The sequence below is a fragment of the Argopecten irradians genome, chromosome 10 (genome assembly GCF_041381155.1).
Source record: "Argopecten irradians isolate NY chromosome 10, Ai_NY, whole genome shotgun sequence".
NCBI lineage: Eukaryota > Metazoa > Mollusca > Bivalvia > Pectinida > Pectinidae > Argopecten > Argopecten irradians.
This window is the reverse complement of record NC_091143.1, coordinates 23,130,094-23,149,879: the sequence shown is the minus strand read 5'-3', so window position 1 is coordinate 23,149,879 and position 19,786 is coordinate 23,130,094. Positions and strand designations below refer to the sequence as shown.

The window sequence follows — 19,786 nt, the reverse complement described above, 5'->3', positions numbered from 1 at the left end:
CTAGTAGTGCCTAAATGGCAACTCCATCTGTATACTCCTCATGTAGCTAGTAGTGCCTAAATGGCAGTTCCATCTGTATTTCCTTAGCTGGTAGCAGCTAAATGGCAACTCCATCTGTATACTCCTCATGCAGCTAGTAGCGCCTAAATGGCGACTCCATCTGTATACTCCTCATGTAGCTAGTAGGGCCTAAATGGCAGCTCCATCTGTATTCTCTTCAGCTGGCAATGCCTATAAATGGCAGCAGCTTCAGCTGCGTTTTCTTCAGCTGGTAATGTCTATAAATGGCAGCAACTGCAGCTGTGTTTTCTTCAGCTGGTAATGTCTATAAATGGCAGTTCCATCTGTATTCTCCTCAGCTGGCAATGCCTATAAATGGCAGCAGCTGCAGCTGTGTTTTCTTCAGCTGGCAATGCCTATAAATGGCAACAACTGCAGCTGTGTTTTCTTCAGCTGGTAATGTCTATAAATGGCAGCAACTGCAGCTGTGTTTTCTTCTGCTGGTAATGTCTATAAATGGCAGCTCTGCCGGCTTCTTCTCAGATGGCGATGCCTATAAATGGCAGCAGCTGCAGCTGTGTTTTCTTCAGCTGCTAGTGCCACATTGGCAGCTGTATCAAAGATATACTAATTCAAGGCCTGAATTGTTCACTACTTGCGTCATATTTGAATTCTTACCTTTTAGGAGTTTTTGACAAACTCTTTTATTGCTCCAATATAATTGTGAATTTCTTTTTTTGTTCAATAGGATCAACAGAGGGCAGGGAAAGGAAAGCGAAGAGTTCCATAGACCTCCGTAGTAATGGGGAGCAGACCCCATCACCTCCTCCTACAGGCAAAAAGAGGAAGTTCTGGAGCAGCTTTCGCAACAAGAAGAGGCTACTTACAAAAGCTCGACAGAAGGATGGTGAAGAACCAGCAGGCCTGTCTGCCAGCCAGCCCAATATCTCTAATGACTTATCACGAACATCCATGGGCGAGGATTTCGACCCAATGTTTGACTCGCCTAATAAATCTTCAGGGCCTGCTGACTCCATGTCTAGTCCTGATCGTAGTCTCAGTGACCCCAGTGTGACCCCTGGTCATCATTCCGAGGAATCACATCAGAGTATGCACGGTGAAGAACATGATCGCGAGGACGAGGGGGATAGTGGGATAGCTGTAGTGGAAAACACCAATAGCTCCATAACGGTAAGTCAAGTGTGTGACAGAGTATATCAAATCAAGTCTTTATTTGCAGATATGATTATTGATAGTTTAGAACAATTGGGAAATAAATTTTCTATAATTAAGTATTGACCGTTGTGTCAAGGTCATTTGTATCTAAACTTATGTCAAGGTCATGTGTATCTGAACTTATGTCAAGGTCATGGATCCTGGAAATAATATCAAGGACATACACAACCATGAGACTTAGTTTGTATCCCCTATCATTGACAACAATTTTGATGACATGATGTGAAATTTTACATTAAATAATTGTAACAACATGAACATATAGGCAGCGATGGAACTAAAAGAACTGTTTTTGAGAGCATTAACACAACATGCAGAGTGAGATGAAAAGATTTGTTATCAAGGACGGTCAATACCCCTGTCAAAGACAGCCATATTAATGTGTTGAGCATCCTCAAGGACGAGAGACTTTGTTTATCACTAGGAGTGCTGACACTAATTTAAGACCCTGAAAGATATTACATCATGTTGTGTATTTGAGACTGAGTTCAGCTCCATTGAGAATAACCTCGTAATTGGTGCATCGACCTGTTGCAGTAATTTGGTTTTGACTGTTGTTGAAATGTCACACAAATCAGGTTGGTTAGGCCAGCGAGCACCTGCTACGAAGGCCTTATTAGGGTTAGGGCCAGTCTCGCTCGAGACTTGAGTTAGGGATAAGTCTCAGTTCAAGACAGCATTGTGACAAATCATGTTGCCAAACAAAATGTGTTGCGATCATTTTAACAATATTGGATGGGATTGATTTGGACCTGATTTCATTCTAATAATCAAAAGAGATTTGATGTATTGTGACCATAGCTATATCTACCAGATATACAGATTGTAATCAAGTCAACCACAGTCTGAAGCCAGACAATTTAGGCAATACATGATTGTCTGGTCGTCGTGACCTGAGGACAACTGCTGGCCATACACATTCAATGCTATCCTGCAATATTTGATTAAGTTTTTGTCACTAACAAACTTTGTGCTTTATGACATAATTGTGAGTGGTTTACAAATAAATCCATCAATAAATGTTTATAACTCTTGCTCTGAAAAGGGATTACGCATCCAGTATAAAATCTTTATTTAGAAAGAATATTTTAATTAGAACAGTGTTCGTTTGCAGTTAAAAACAGATATTTCCCATCCCTTTATCAGAGTTAACATTTTGTTATGGACATAATTACATGAAGCTTAGTGGCACTGAACTATAGATAAAATGATATTGAATTTAGCTTATTGTAAGCAAACCTTTGGTGTCAATAATGCATACACACAGTAGATTTGGTTTGAATCCAATTATATTTCAGTTATTGAATAAGAAATATTTATTCATTTTATTGTCATTGATGTGTTTCATTATTCAACTATGAATTATCATTAAGGTTGTGGAATTTATTGATCAAATTCAATTAAGATATATATTGTTGATTCATTTTGACATACTCTACAGTTACCACAGCAACCCTCTCTCATCTGAACCTAAGGTCAAAAGCAAAGTAAGAATATACTTTTTTGGGCATAAGGCTAAAATATCATGGCAAAATTATTTTATGATTGATCATTTTCTAACCTTAATGTTTCTGGAAAAAACCCCATGTAAGAGTTACGTAAGTTTGTCTCCACATATTAGGAGTCCTATATATAGGGGGTATAGATCTCCAATACAGTACCCCATCAGTCAGTCTGATAGATGTCTCATCCTCCCTATATGGAATGTTCACATAGATGGACCTGTCTGTTACCCTTTGGCACAGCTATCCTTCTTCCTCCCAGTAATTAAGGTACATTGTTATTACTCCTACTTCTCCTATGTAGTCGTTCATGTAAGGTTATTACACCTCCTAAAATGTAGAAGGCTACTTCACCTCCTATTGAAGTGGCATGTTATATACTTAACTACCTCCTAAAAAAGTGTTGACTTCATTTTCTATAAACATGGCAGGTTACTTCACCTTCCATAAAAATGGCAGATTATTTCACCTCCTATAAAAAGTGGCTGGTGATTTCACCTCCTATAAAAAGTGGCTGGTGACTTCACCTCCTACAAAAAGTGGCTGGTGACTTTACCTCTGATAAAAAGTGGCTGGTGACTTCACCTCCTATAAAAAGTGGCTGGTGACTTCACCTTCTATAAAAAGTGACTGATGATGTCACCTCTTATAAAAAGTGGCTGGTGATTTTACCTCCTAAAACGTGGTTGGTGACTTCACCTCCTATAAAAGTGAATGATGTCTTTATCACATTTAAAAAAAGACTGGTGACCTAACATATAAAAGTGACAGGCTACTTTACCTCCTATAAAAGTTGCTGGTGATTTCACCTCAAAAAAAAAGGTTGGTGACTTTACCTCCTATAAAAGTGAGAGGTTACTTCACCTCCTATGAAAGTGGCCGATGACTTTATCCCCCAATAAATAATGGTTGGTGACTTCACCTCTTATAAAAAGGTTGGTGACTTCACCTCCTATTAAAGTGACAAGTTATTTTACCTACTATAAAAGTGGTTGGTGACTTCACCTCCTATAAAAGTGGTTGGTGACTTCACCTCCTATAAATGTGACTGGTGACTTCACCTCCTATAAAAGTGGTTGGTGACTTCACCTTCTATAAAAAGTGGCTGATGACTTAACTTCCTGTAGAAGTGACAAGTTAATTTACTTACTATAAAAAGTGGGTGGTGACTTAATTTTATATAAATTGGCAGGTTGCTTTACCACCTATAAAGTGATTGAAAGTGAAGTCACCAGATAATTATGTTTTAAAAAGTAGTTGAGGTTACTTTACCTCCTATAAAACTGGCTGGATACATCACCTCCTATAAAAGTGACTGGTTATTTCACCTTTTGAAGATTCAGGCTGGTGACTTTGTCTCCTGGCTTCTTTATCTTCTAAAAATTCACAGATTTTTCAATGTAACACATAATGTATTAAGATACCTATAAAAAAATTAAAAAAAAAAATTAAAAAAAAACATAAATCGTTTTAATTTAGATTGAATTAAAAAAAAAATCAGTTCTTGATCTGACTTGTGTCAATTCCAATACATCAGGAATTTCAAGGTCAAAAGAAAAATTCAAAGACCTGCCTATGTGTAAGCTACTAATGCTAGGGCAAAGAGATCTACCAATAACCTGAGTTGTTAATGAGAATTCAGTTCTGGTAATTCGCAAATTACATCCTAATGCTTACAAATAGTTCAGTCCGCAGTACATGCAGAATACTACATCAGGATACTGCCTTAAATCTCACTAGGCCTGCTAAATGCAATGAATTAATGGCCAGTTCTGGACCAAAACAGCTCACAATTCCACCACTCATAATCAGACTTTGACATCAGACAAGATTAAATGGAGAAAAAGGCATTCCCATTGAGTTCCTATCGCGAATAGGATGTAGCTATATAAGGTTAGACAGAACTTGGTGGAGTATGCTATCAATTTCCTACTAGACGTTTGATTGATTATTAGAGAGGTGAGGCTGTATAGGCTTTTGTGGCAATCAGAAACATAAAGTTTTTAATGTCTCAACATCTTGGATCAGTTTGTGTTTAATCAAGTCGGAAATTGTGGAAATTTGAGACATTCTAGGAACATCCATCATTTTGGTGGAAGCTGCAGTTCCCATTCATCATCGATAAGTTCTGCTTTATATATTACAGAGTTATCTGCTCTTGAGAGAATTGATTTTTATATCCTAGGTTTGCGTAGGGAAATGGATGGTCTTTATTCGCAGCTTTGACTGATTTGTTTTTTTGTTCAGTTTAAAAATGACACCAGTCATTCTGTTGGATGTTTTATTCAGGGAAAAAAAGTCTCTCACTTTAAATTACAATCTCTAACACAATCCATGGAAAATGCACTAAAAGTAACCATTTTAAGGTCAAAATGATTTCGAAAATTATATCATTTATATGACATGTTTGACATAAAACAGAAAAACATTATCAAAAATGCAATAAATTATTGGTTTATCAGACCTAGTCTGTAGTTATAAAGTCATAAAAAGAGAATGGATCATCGATTTCTCCATTGTTTTGTCTCGGTTGCGTGAAGCGGTATTACGGATAAGATACGTAACCTCAGGAGAAATCAGGTTAGCTGTGATCTGGGTATCTCGTGAGGTCTGTCGGTGGTGGTAGCTTGTCTGTCAGAGGTGTTGGTCTTTCCGTTTTTCTGAATAACATATTGATTAAGAGTTTATCATGGAGGTAGGTCAGAGAACACAGAATATGGTCCTGTCAGAATCTGGGGTTTATTGTTTGGCAGTAAAACAGTGTTTTATATATTTGGCAGTGAAAGTCTCTAAAAAGCTTTCTCTGAAAAAGTATAGTTCTATATCTATCATTTTCTGTTTGGCAGGATTTCTAAACTACATATCATTAATTGTTACTGATTCCACACTGAGGCACACCTTTCCTGAACTGATTTGTGCTCTGCCTTCATTATAAAGCGAAGTCACAGGGTTATAACCCTGTGACTTTGCTGTCCATATTTATTGACCACTGACCATTACTCAAATCCCTGTCCTAATGACCAGGATTCACTCGGTGACAGATTGTAGAATTTTACCCAATATTCTACTTGATTGTTGAGTAACCTGTGCGCCTGACCATGCTCCTTCTAAACTTGATGACAAGTTCTATCCCTTTTCCTTAGTTTCCTGACTACCATTGAAAGGTGCATTTTCAGTTATCAAGTTGTACTATAAAGAAGAAATCTTTCAATGTCTGTTAAAATGCCCACTCTGTCCCACTTTACTATAATCAGAGTGGAACATTCTTACAGGCATTTATAGTTTTGTTATATGCTAGCCCTAATGCTAAATATTTATATACTAATTGTTATAATAAGTCTTAAAGTGTTATACAATTATACCCATTTAAACGTTGCTATTTCAAGAGTTGTTTCCTCTTTCCTAATCCTACATAGGTGTCTGTTACACAGTTGTCTGCCCTTCCCTTATCCAATTTTACCATCCAATATGTCCTGTTGTCCTGCTAATGTCCCCATTGTTATTTATGACAATCTTATATTACTGTTTATTGTTAGAACTGTCAGAGATGTTAGGAATCGTTAGATGTTTTGTGATCTATCAGCAGATGTTAGATGTTTGCTAGAGATGAATTCATTTTTAGCTCACCTGGCCCGAAGGGCCGGTGAGCTTATGTCATGGCGCGGCGTCCGTCGTCCGTCCATCCGTCCGTCCGTCCGTCGTCCGTCCGTCCGTCGTCCGTCCGTCAACATTTCCTTTAAATCGCTACTAGTCATAGAGTTCTGGATGGATTGTAACCAAATTTGGCCAGAAACATCCTTGGGGGAAGGGGAACAGAACTTGTATAAATTTTGGCTCTGACCCCCAGGGGGCAGGAGGGGCGGGGCCCAATAGGGGTAATAGAGGTAAATCCTATAAATCGCTACTTGTCCTAGAGTTCTGCATGGATTGTAACCAAATTTGGCCAGAAACATCCTTGGGGGAAGGGGAACAGAACTTGTATAAATTTTGGCTCTGACCCCCTGGGGGCAGGAGGAGCGGGGCCCAATAGGGGTAATAGAGGTAAATCCTATAAATCGCTACTTGTCCTAGAATTCTGCATGGATTGTAACCAAATTTGGCCAGAAACATCCTTGGGGGAAGGGGAACAGAACTTGTATAAATTTTGGCTCTGACCCCCAGGGGGCAGGAGGGGCGGGGCCCAATAGGGGTAATAGAGGTAAATCCTATAAATCGCTACTTGTCCTAGAGTTCTGCATGGATTGTAACCAAATTTGGCCAGAAACATCCTTGGGTAAGGGGAACAGAACTTGTATAAATTTTGGCTTTGACCCCCCTGGAGGAGAAAGAGTGGGGCCCAATAGGGGAATTAGAGGTAAATATCCAAATTTCTTCAGAAAAGAAACAATGAACTTATATTCAGAACATTACTTGGCATTACAAACCAGGTGAGCGATACAGGCCCTCTGGGCCTCTTGTTACCAATAAGTTTGATAGTTAGCATCGTAATAAAAAAAAGTTTGATGGTGACTATAAAGAGTTGAGTGTGATATAGGGTTGTAGTGCTGAATATAATTGTTGTTACTTATAATACACATCCCTATTGTATATTTAAGTACCTTATATTGTACACAATCAAGTACTTGATGGGAAGCAATGTTGTTGTTTATAAAGCCTATTTCCTGGGACATGTCATTGATCAGAACTCTCGGCCTGGCCTGGCGGTACACTGCCCTGGATGTAGCGTTAGTCTAAGGGGTGATGGGCTCAGTGATACAGTGACATAGCTAGTCAACTTACACAGTTTTCATCCTGTCATTATTTAGATGAACTTACAGGACAGATCTGGCAATACCTGTTCTAAGACAGGTGTGTCACCTTCGTTAGGCTTTCGAAAGCAGTGACCCAGTGACCTGGATCCATTTATAGGATTGGATTTCTAAGATCAATTGGAAAGCACCAAGTCTATATTTATAGCCTGAATCTGCAGTCATCAACAATCACTACAGGTGCTAATTATTCCAAACTGTTGCCATGGCAACTGATTGACAAGGTGTTGTGGTCGTTAACAGTTTAGGATAGGCACACTCAGGTGTGGTATTGGAGTTTCATGTCTGGTAACCTGAGACTATCGATGACATTTCTCCGGAGCTGATTTCCGCAGTTATTACAACCATTTTCAGGTGACTGCTTTGCTGCGAACATTATACAGACAAGTTTAATGTACTGAACATTGTGTGTGCTGTATCTTCTGTGTCTTTGTCGAGGATTGTATCCTTAGTGCACATATCTGGTGATTTATTATCCAATATCCTATATATTTGTTTTATAGTAGAAAAAAAACCCCATCATCATCGATTGCAATCTTATTTTGCTGTTGATACATGTGAAGCAATGTGTGCAAGACTCCCATTAGATTTGTACAGCATTACTTTTGATTGGCTGACGATACTTCAAAGTTGATTACAGAAGTGAACATCAGCCTCGTGTGGTTCCTAATTACATCAGTAATGTAATGTACTGTTTTAATCATAAAGTACTTGTGGGAGTCTGTTTCATATACGATCAACAGAACAGAAAGTTTGGTCACCATTTTACCAGCTGGAGTTTAAATGATATGGCGTCTTAAAAACAGAAAATATACAGATTATGAGGTATCAGAATATAAGGAGACTTTGGAATTAAAGGAAATATTGTCAAAGAGACTTCAGAATTTAAGGAGAAACTTAAAACTTGAAAAGAGATATCATTATTTCAAGAGACATTGGAATGTAAGAAGACATTTTGAGTTTAAGTAGAATTGGATTGCACATACAGAAGAAGACATTAGAATTTCCAAATAGACATCAGAACATTTGGATGTAAGGAGATGTGGGAGTATAGAAGATGTGACATTTGTTGACTGATCAATATAGTATGTAACAGGACATTTACTGACGGGAGTACAGAGAACTTCCATCTTACCATTGAACTCGAGTAAAGTGCTTCTCTATTTAAATCACTACAATATTGATGCAACACAGACAGTGCTTGTTTAGACTTAATTCTGTGCATTGATAGAAAATCTAATCATTGTTTACTTGTGGTAGGGAAAGTCAATCTTCTTTTTCAAATGAATAAATTGTAGTTGCGTTGAGAAAAAGGTTTAACATTGGTACAGTAGGAGTTGACTTGAGGACACGTTTAGGAGCAAAATGAACTCAGAAACCTTAGTGAATGATATGGTGGTGAATCCACTAGACGCGATGAAGAAACGCTTCCAACACCTGGGACAGATAAGTCAAACATCGACCGACAGTGAGGAGTCCATCTGGGATCACCTGGAGGTCAGTCAAGTAGGTCAAGGTTATTTATTAGTTTACTTTTTAAATGGATCACCTGGAGGTCAGTCAAGTAGGTCAAGGTTATTTATTAGTTTACTTTTTCAATGGATCACCTGGAGGTCAGTCAAGTAGATCAAGGTTATTTATTAGTTTACTGTTAAAATAGATAAAGGTTAATTATCATTTAAGTAGGTCAAGGTTATTTATCAATTTACCATTTAAGTAGGTCAAGGTTATTTATCAGTTTACTATTCAAATAGATCAAGGTCAATTATTATTTATGTAGGTAAAGGTTATTTATCAGTTTAGTGTTGAATTTTCATGATTTTATAAGGTTTACACTTAAGTATATAAGTTCAGTTTTAAAGTAATCATGATGCATATAAACTTAATATCTGTTATAGAACAAAGTTATGAATTGTCTATGCATTATATACATTTATGACTTAAAGTTTCTCATTTTGAAAACAAGGTCATACAGTGTGATGTCAATGAAGACACATTTACAGGGTTTAATGTCATTGTTTTAGACGAGTTAGATGAGATGTTTGATGGCTTTGAAAACGAAAATACATGCACATTAAGATAATTATCATCCAAGTCCACACTGACTACAGGCTTGATTGGATATCTTTAAAGATGCTGCAGAAAGCTTTGGTGTCAATGTAGACATAATGAAACATTCAGTTGCAGTGATGATAGAGGTTCATTAGAATGCTGTAAAGAGTCCTTGTTGAAAATAAAGTCCATTTCTTTTTTATGTTAACCTTTATATCTTGTTTAATATCAGTGTTGATTGGAAGCTAGGCTGTAATTAAATGGCTGTGAATCTTTCCTGCTAATGTTTTATGGTGTTTGACAATACTATCAAAAATGTGTCATGTTTTTGTTTCACATCCTATTAACAAGGGTAATTTAAGGATGTGTTGGGTTTAGAGGTGGAGGATAGCAGGAGTACCTGGAAAAAACAACACCTACCTATATTTACACTTGCTAGGCTTGTTCACTATACACAAAATCTAGCTGATTTTGTTTACCATAACTGCATGGTTACATTGAACTTGGAACTTGCTTATGAAAATGTTCTATGCAACGTAAAGGGGCAACTTTCTTTTAAAGAAACACATGGCTTTGTTTACATGTACATTTTGACACAACATTACGTGTATATTGTTGTTTTTCATAGAATTTTTGGAAAGATGTAAACAATATATATATGTTTTATATTTATATATGATACAAATTTTTTAAATTAACAATTGAATCGGGAAAAAATATCCCGACCGGGGTGCTTTCATTTTTGTTAAAAATGATTGATGTCAAATGTAAACATTACCTTTGTGTCTGTGTTCATTTTATGATCGAGTCTTTGGAGCAGACTGACAGAGGTCAGTTGTAAACATATTCTCTTATCTTTGTTCTTTGAGAATTTAATCATGTGTATTATAAAACATGCACAGCTAGTAATCCACATGTTGACAGTTACGCGTCACCTCAAATGCATTGAATCTATTGAACACAAGTGAAATTGTTCCATCTCATCTATCGATGGCAATGGATCTAAGAGTAGACTAAATTATCACATGGCTCCCAAGGATGTAATATCGTCAAGTCAGACGACAATCTTGAATACATTGAGCTACTTTAACATCAGTGTTTTGACAACTACGGAAAACTCCAGTGTGTAATTAGTCGCCTCGCTGCACAAAAACGGTCACCGATTTCACACATGTGTACGAGTACAAATTCTTTGTTATTACGCTATATATTAACTTTTAGTAAAATTAAATATATATTTAAAGTTCTGATCAGATTAGATAAAATTATCTCTGAAATTTACTTTGTTTGTCATGTTTATTTCACAATAAAATAATGAAATCTTTTGTTGTCGCGGATGAATAATTCTACCTTACGTGAAGAGCCATCATTCGCTGTTCAATTGAGTAAGCTCCTCCCACTTTTGACCAACTTTTATTGAATTATTACGTCACTTTCAAATGACGATTTTATTGCATAAAATATAAAAAAAAAGTTGTGTGAGTGTAAATATAGGGATTTTATTTCGCTTTTATGTTAACCATGCTTGTATGGAGCAATTCCTCTAAGAATATATTCAATATGGGGCGCTACCCCATAGAATATATTCTTAGAGTTGCTCCATACAAGCATGGTTAACATAAAAGCGAAATCCAATCCCTATATGGTATGGAAATAGCTGTATAACTGCTCCATGTGAGATTTACACTCAAAACCAGAGGTTGAGGGCCAATGATAGACCACTGTAACCACTAGCTCAACCATCTTCGTTATGCAATGCACAAAGAAAGTAAAAATAATATAATGACATTGCCAACTGACAGTAAACAGCTGGTATGCTCAAGAGATTTAGATATCCATGAGCTAGCTTCAAACCTTCACCATTCTTAATGGAATAACATTGCCAACTGACAGCAAACAGCTGGTATGCTCAAGAGATTTTAGAAATCTATGAGCTAGCTTCAAACCTTCACCATTCTTAATGGAATAACATTGCCAACTGACAGCAAACAGCTGGCATGCTCAAGAGATTTTAGATATCCATGAGCTAGCTTCAAACCTTCACCATTCTTAATGGAATAACATTGCCAACTGACAGTAAACAGCTGGCATGCTCAAGAGATTTTAGATATCCATGAGCTAGCTTCAAACCTTCACCATTCTTAATGGAATAACATTGCCAACTGACAGTAAACAGCTGGCATGCTCAAGAGATTTTAGAAATCCATGAGCTAGCTTCAAACCTTCACCATTTTTAATGGAATGACATTGCCAACTGACAGTAAACAGCTGGCATGCTCAAGAGATTTTAGAAATCCATGAGCTAGCTTCAAACCTTCACCATTCTTAATGGAATAACATTGCCAACTGACAGCAAACAGCTGGCATGCTCAAGAGATTTAGATATCCATGAGCTAGCTTCAAACCTTCACCATTCTTAATGGAATAACATTGCCAACTGACAGTAAACAGCTGGTATGCTCAAGAGATTTTAGAAATCCATGAGGTGGCTTTAAAACTTCAACATTTTTAATGGACTTTTGGAGACTTGAAAGATCTTCCAATTACACCACGTGAGGTTGCCAGCGATCGACCCAGTCTAGTCCTGCATCAAGTTTTTCAGGGAATTAAGAACTTTATCTTACTTTTGGGACCTCAGAGAACTCTATCATACTTCAGGAAGTTGAGAACTTGACCATACACTAGAGACAATACGATATCTCTATTTACCAGTTGAGTAGATGTTTGTTCCAGACTTTGCTGTCAACCAAGTATTAGATTACAATACATGGAGTGAAATATTTTAGGGATGCAGATTATATCAGCTTGGAAGCCTCCACATTGATTGGTCTACACTGTTATTACCTAGGAGAGCAATCTTGTGTTATATATGTTCGGAGTTCAGACCAAAAATTGCCAATGCATAACTTTGTTTTTATTTGACATTTTTTAACCCCAGTCTCCACAGATTCCATTTCAACAGTCTACATATAGATATCCCTTCAGTCTCATCCAAATAGCTTTTGTCTTTACAGAACTTTAGGCTCCAAAACAAACAAAAGATATGTGTCTCAATATAAAACAGAACAGAAAGAAATACATTTCAATATATTTTGCATCACATTGCTGTAGTTCCATTTTCATTATGATACTCCGTCACAGTTGTAAACAGGTGCATGATTCATAGAAGACATAAAGATATATGTTTTCCATTGCACATGACAACAAATAAACCATGAACTGTTTGTTTTGTATGCATGTTTTCTTTTTTTTTCTCTCTCTCTGTTAACACATATATACACCCATTAACACTTGGTGTCATTAAGCAAAATGTTATGAGTTAAACACAAAAGTGAAATTAATATTGAAATCTTGACTTACAAAAAGAACAAAGGGCATATACATATTTCATGTTTTCAAAAAGGTATGCTGCATTTGCAATTAAGTTCAAGTTTCAAAATAGAGAAAATGACTGAGAGCAAAATGACAGGATGCCAGAGTGTAAATTTGAGGTTGGGGTGTTCATTCTTCTGAAAACACCTGGTGGTCACAGTTTGGAATAATTTTAAGGGGGAGATAACCAGTCAGTCACCTGTTGTCGTTGATGTAGGAGAATTGTCCATTTACATGGAATCTATATCCAAGGATTAGTACAGCATTATCCTGAATAGATATATTGGAAAATGTAAATCTGTAGTAAGACCTATTTACATTATTTATTACCTAGAATGTGCTCCCTATTAGCGAAGACATTGAATCAATAAGTTAACGACCCTTGTGTATGTTGACCTCTGTAGGTAAGTAAGTGACAATCTGCTTCGCTTGTCCTCCGCTTCTAATCTCCAAACTAATTCATCAGGAAAACTAATATGATCAGGGTAGACATCATAAGACATGCAACAAGGTCAACCAAGGTCAATGTAGGTCATTATCAAGTTATTTTAAGAGACACAATTTCATTAAGGTTGTAGTCTAGCTCTGGTTCATAATTATCAAGGGTCAAAGGTTAGATGCAGAGGGGCAGATTATGTAGGTTCATGAAGGTAGGAGCAGTCTACCTTTGGTCATATGATTCTCATTTCAAAGGGCAAAGGTCAAGGACAGCTATTTTGCAATTTGTCAAGGCTTTTTGGGTATTGTTTAGCATTTCTGGGTAATGAATTCTGGAGGAACTTGCTCAGAAGCTCTATAGTGGTACAATTGTGAGGCATTGGATGTAGGTTGATCATTTATTCTCCAGGGACTTTCCTTAATTCAAACAAACTTTGACATATTCTGTGAAACTCATGGTTGTGAATAGGACTTCAAACAAATATTATATTGTATATATCTAAAAGGAAAGATGATTGATGGTAATATGACATTTTTGAATATAGAACAAAAGAAAATGTCCCGTTTTACTTATAGCTATCTGAGAGCCTGACAGACATGCAAATCGTGTATTTCTGATAAAAATGAATACAGTCTACATCAATTGTACACTCTCTCAGATGACAAAGCTGTTATTTATTTTCTGATCACATACTGTCAGACATCTTCTCCTTGTTCTCAGACTAACATGACAGCTTCTGGATATTCTTTATAGTGTGTTTGACAGATTGAAGATTTCGGTGCTAAGGGAATATATATTTATTCTTTACTGTCGGGTGACATGACAACCAAACAAACTTGTCAGTTGTTATTTCAGATAACTGAAAATCATATACAACTGGGAATAAAGAAATATTAATGGGTACTTAGAATGTCAGTTTCAGCAATGAATATCATCATTGTAAGCGGAATGTCTGACAGGAGACATCAGAATATCAGTGGATATTATCTGTCAGTTAAAAATTAAAAAAAAAAAAAAAAATCTTGAAGAAATAAGTATAAGAGTATATAGGTAGTCAGTAACAGAAATAGCATGAATCAGAAAGGATATAGATATCGGAGGATATTATTTAACAGCATAGTTATAAAAAAAAACCAAGAAGATATTTGATACTCATGTTACCTATGATATAATGCTGAACATGACATATTCAATGTACCCAACCGGATGTGGGTAACTGTAGTTACGCTCTACAAAAATGGTGACGGTGATTTAGGTCAGATTTCGCATGCCTCAGTTTATGTAATTTACAATATTTTAAAGTTTTTAATTCGTGTCTCATGAATCATAGTCATCATAAATGATTATGATTTTATTTTCCTGATGTGTATGGATGCTGAACGTGATAATACAACCAATTTGGGGTCCTTTAGGGGGTTTTTAAGTCTGTTAATTTGTCATATTTTCATGTTAAAGTTTTTGAGCAAGTTTCTATTTTGTCAACGACTTCTTCTGAAGATCTGGAAGACATAGAGTCTGGAAATTGGACCTGTAACTCGTTGCGATAAAGTGCTACCAAGTTTGTTAATATGAATGTCCTTGAAAGAAAATCCTTATTGTGAAAAGCCGGTCAAATTGTCCAGTGACAAATTCTAGTTTTCTTTGTGTTCATATACTAAATCAGTATTTCTGATTGGTCTATTCTTTTCATACCTCTAGAAATGTTGAAAATTTTGGACTTTTGTTAGTTTTTTTAACGTGTCAAATGGCGCAAATCTTTTAAATTATTTATATAAAAACATGTATCAAATGATTGTAACTAAGTTGTAAACTACTGATGTTATGTCCACTATCCTTCTTATATATCTACGTCTTTCTTCTCTCTTTATCTGCTCCGCTTAAGTAAAAATAGTTATAGTATAATTTAAAACAAAAAGCCATTATATGATGTATACAGTACGTATTACATGTGTTGAAAATTTTAATTGGGAGCGCATTTCTAAGCTTTAACTTGTGTCCTGGCATGAAAACCTTACGTTATTGTGACGTCACAATAGATACAACGACGTTGGGTATTGATTTAAAACAAAACGAATGCATCGGAAAATCGATGGAATTGTATGTTTAAAGGTATTTTATTTTATCTTTTAGTTTCAAAAATTAATTATAAACAAAATGTTTTTCATACCCCAATGAAGGTGAAAATAGTGACATCATTGCTTAATTATCCTGACATCATTGAAGAAGGAAAGTCCATTTATGCTTTAGAGATTATGATGTTACATCTAAGTGGAGATTCCCTCGATCAAATTTTGACACAGGCTACTGGACTCGCAATTTAGTATCTGGACTCAGCGTGCTTTTTGCCGCTGATTTCGGGGTTGATATTGCATTTGATGAAAACATCTTAGAAATGCATGGGCGAATAAAAAAGCAGCAAATACACCAGTCTTAATAAAATACTGATCTAATGTATATTTATTGTTTACGTTTTATATGATTTATTGTTCTGAATATTTACCTTCCTCCATAGTTTCAAAGACGACACAAGGTGTACATGTATAAGGAATTGACAGGTAAAATAGCATATTTCATAGCCCTTCAGTCATCATTTCAGAATTAAGTCATGACGAGATGTCAGATCTGTTCATAATATACACTAATTTTTTTTATTCGGCCTCGGGATATATCACTTATGCAGGTTGATAACTCACTGTATCTACCTGAAAATAGGTCGATAACTGTTTTATTATATGACATTTACAGGATATTAACCCGGTTCTTCAAAAAGACTTAACTACAATAAACAGGATGATATTTGCAAATGTTCCTTTTACAAAAGTAGTTTAACTATTACATGTAGTATATGGTAAATATCCAAATGCTTCTTGCTAATGTTTTATACTGGTAGAACCGGAATATTTTATTGCTGCATCAACTTCCCGTCTGGCATTCCTGAATGTTTTCCATAAATTGAAGTTTGCAGTTGTCATCATTGATCGCAGTAAACTTGCTGCCTTCCGCCATATATGTTGCCGACTATGTATAATGACGTCACAACAGATTAATCTGACGTCATTGAATGATAGCGTTAGTACGAAAGCATTAATGAATATTGTGTAAATATTTTTTTGCATTTTCAGAGGGTTCAGAATAAAATATATCTGTTATACAAATGATTATTTGAGTTAAAAACTACAAAAGGAACCTATTACTAAGTATTTTAAGACTTGATTGAAAATAGCCACATACCCATATTTTTGTATTTTTTAGTATATCTGAGAGTGTTAAATGAAAAATAAGAAATATAAATGTGTCTTTCTCTGTTTTTCTGTAAAGTTGTATAAAGATGATAGACCCATTTCAATGCATTTTGAACTTTGATTTTTATGTCAAACAAAGTTTAAAGAGATTTAAATTGGTGTTCAACTATAGACTGTATAGGCATTACACTTACAAGGACAATTTTGGTACTGAAATTGATTACTATCAGCTGTCAATCAAACAACTATGATATTGCACCTGACTTTTTTATTGTTCATGCTGTGACAGTTGCTCCGACATTCAATGTAAACATGCTAAATATTGACAGACTATCATTACAAAGTATGTAACATGGTTCACCTGTACCAAGGGAGACAACTCTGGTTTCATTGTCTGCTTTTGTGATACTTTGACAGGGTTGGTCTTGCTCACTACAGATTTCAAACAGTTTAGCTTTTATCCCATTTTGTTTTTACATTAAACAGATAAGCGTGTATACACACTTTTGGAACTTTATTCATATTCATATTCTAAAAGTGCTGGTTATAGTTGAAATGCTGATGCTTTAAAAAAAAAAAAAGGAGAAAAAAATGAAGAATTTTTTTTTTCATAAATGACGCTTTAATTGTTTAGGAAGAAGCAAGAATATGGACAGGAAAAAATTCCCTAACTCTGTTTGGGGAAGAATACAGGGAGATTGGCATGACCATACATTGATTGTGTAGTGGATGGAAGGAACAAGGAAGGATGTTGGTAGCTGGAACAGACACCCTATGACTTTCCTGTTAATTGTTTTATCACTGAATACGAAAACTTCCCATTGCTACTGTTTATTGTTTATCAGAGCATGAAACATGAAACCAACAAATATTTTGTCACATTTGTTTCCCCAAAGAGCTACAATCGGCGTCAACTTTTTGGCGGGACAATTTCTTTGAAACAGGAAGTCATTTTGGACAAAATATTATAAAGTCTTCTGACCAGTACAAGCAGCCTAGCCAAAACATGTGACTTTTATCATATTATACAAGACAAGCAGAAAGCCTTAAGTTTGTTTAATGAAAGCTCAATATGTTTCCTGAAATAGATGTTTCAGAGGAGAGGTCATTAAAAAAAGGCGGTCAACAATTACTGGATACGTGGCCTTTAAAGGCATTAGCTTGAAGGAAAAAATTCATATTCTGTGATGAGATTATTACACGAAGAAGAATTAAAGACATTTTTGACAGATTTATAAGCTTTTTTCCATGATTGCATGGATATTAATTTAAAAATGACAAAAAAGAAAGCACTCCAAGAAAAGGTAAAGTGTAAAATTCTTTTAATTTTTCAGATCAATATAATCAATCATTTCTTTAGGCCTTTGTACTTTTACACAATTAAGTTTGACTTAGCTCTGGGGCATTAGCCTCTCTGTGCTATAAATCAAATTGTCTTAAAAAGATACTTTGACCTACTTTCAATGACTCTTAGAAACCATGGCAAAAAAGCTTTTAACATGTCAAAATTAACTTCCATCAGTCATGGGCTCTGATTTTAGTCAATGTTATGCAGCTTTTCTGACCAGCACCAAAACATGGCATATTTTATTTTTATTACAGATTTCCAAATCATTATGTACCCAAGACCAAAAATTTTCTTTGATGGCTTCCAGTTATTTCTATAAATGGTATAGTCCTAGCACGTTGACCTCTGTTTTACAACTTTGTCTATACCAATAACCTACTTCTATATCAAACCTAGCACCTGTTTATCTACTGTCTGAGAATGTGGTGGCCAATCATTTAAATTTCCCAACAAATTTCTCCACCTCTGGATCACAAGTTCGAAACCCATGTGGGGCAGTTGCCAGGCACAGCAGGTCAGCGATTTTTCTCCGGGGCTACTTTTCTCCACCACCTATTTCTGACTCGTCCTTGATGACCCTGGCTGTTAAATCAGGGGAACCAAACCATACAACATGACATACACTCTTCATAAAAATGTCTGTTTGTATGAAGGTAATTCGATGAGTTTGATTTGAATTAAAATCTACAGATTATACAATAACAATAGACGTAATTAAGTTTGATATTGTTTCCCTGTGCTGTTCATATTGTGTTATATTAAAATGACTTTAATAGATGCTAGTGAATATGAAAGCCGTCAGTTTTACATGATGTGTTATAGAATTAGTATATCGATCCCCACGGTAACCAAGTGTAGCCACCAGCATGTAATGACTGTTCTGGCGCCACATGTGGAGATCATAGCTAATGTCAAGTTTGTTTAAATTTATATGTTTCGGGAATTTTTTTTATCGCAGACCAACGTCGCCATTCATGATTCAATTTGATATCGTTTATTTTATCAGAGGTGCTTTAGGAGGAATGATTGTCCACATGTGGCTTCCATATGTATCTATAATGGTTATATTTAGATCAGGAATTGTCAATTTGTGGTCCTTGTGATATACGGGTATAGTTTGATCTGCAACCTTTCCAAGGTATTTACAACACCTTAAAACAGATCAACAGAGTTTGATTTATAAAATTAACACCTTTCCTGCAGAAATACTGGCGCTCCTGGTATGGCGATAATCAACATAACTTGGTTAGTGATGGTGATATTTATATTAGTAATCTCAAGTGAAATCTTATAAACTCCTATTCCACTAGTGTTTTAGTGGTAATTAGCTTGGCTGTAGGTGACATCCGCATTTAATCATGGTTTTTAGACTGCTGAAATGTTCTGTTTCTGTAAAACATTTTAATGACACAGAGAATTATAAAAAAAAATAGCCATGCAGATGGTTTATTAGGTCATCTGACCCGAAGGGTCAGGATGACCTATAGTCGTCATGTTTCTTCTGTCGTTGTCCGCCGTCCGCCATGCGCCGTCCGTCGTCCGCCGTGCGTTAACTTTTCACATTTTGAACTTCTTCTCAAGTTCTATTGGTGTGATTTTGCTGAAACTTGCATGAAATGATCCTGACATGGTCCCAACAAAGTGTTGTTATTTTTTCGGGTTGATCAGAAATCCTAGATGGTTGCCACAGCCGCCATCTTGAAAACACATTTTGCACTTCTTCTCAAGTTCTACTGGTGCGATTTGGCTGAAACTTTCATGAAATGGTCCCGACAAAGTGTTGTTAT

At 35.9% G+C, this 19,786-nt stretch overlaps 1 protein-coding gene across 1 annotated transcript in view; it reads left to right on the top strand.

Moving 5' to 3' along the window:
• The window catches only part of LOC138333416 (multiple C2 and transmembrane domain-containing protein 1-like), a 141,914-nt gene that overhangs the window by 65,544 nt on the left and 56,584 nt on the right, over nucleotides 1-19,786 (top strand). The window contains 1 exon segment of the mRNA XM_069281775.1: nucleotides 749-1,191. Within this exon segment, the coding sequence (XP_069137876.1) occupies nucleotides 749-1,191 (443 nt within the window).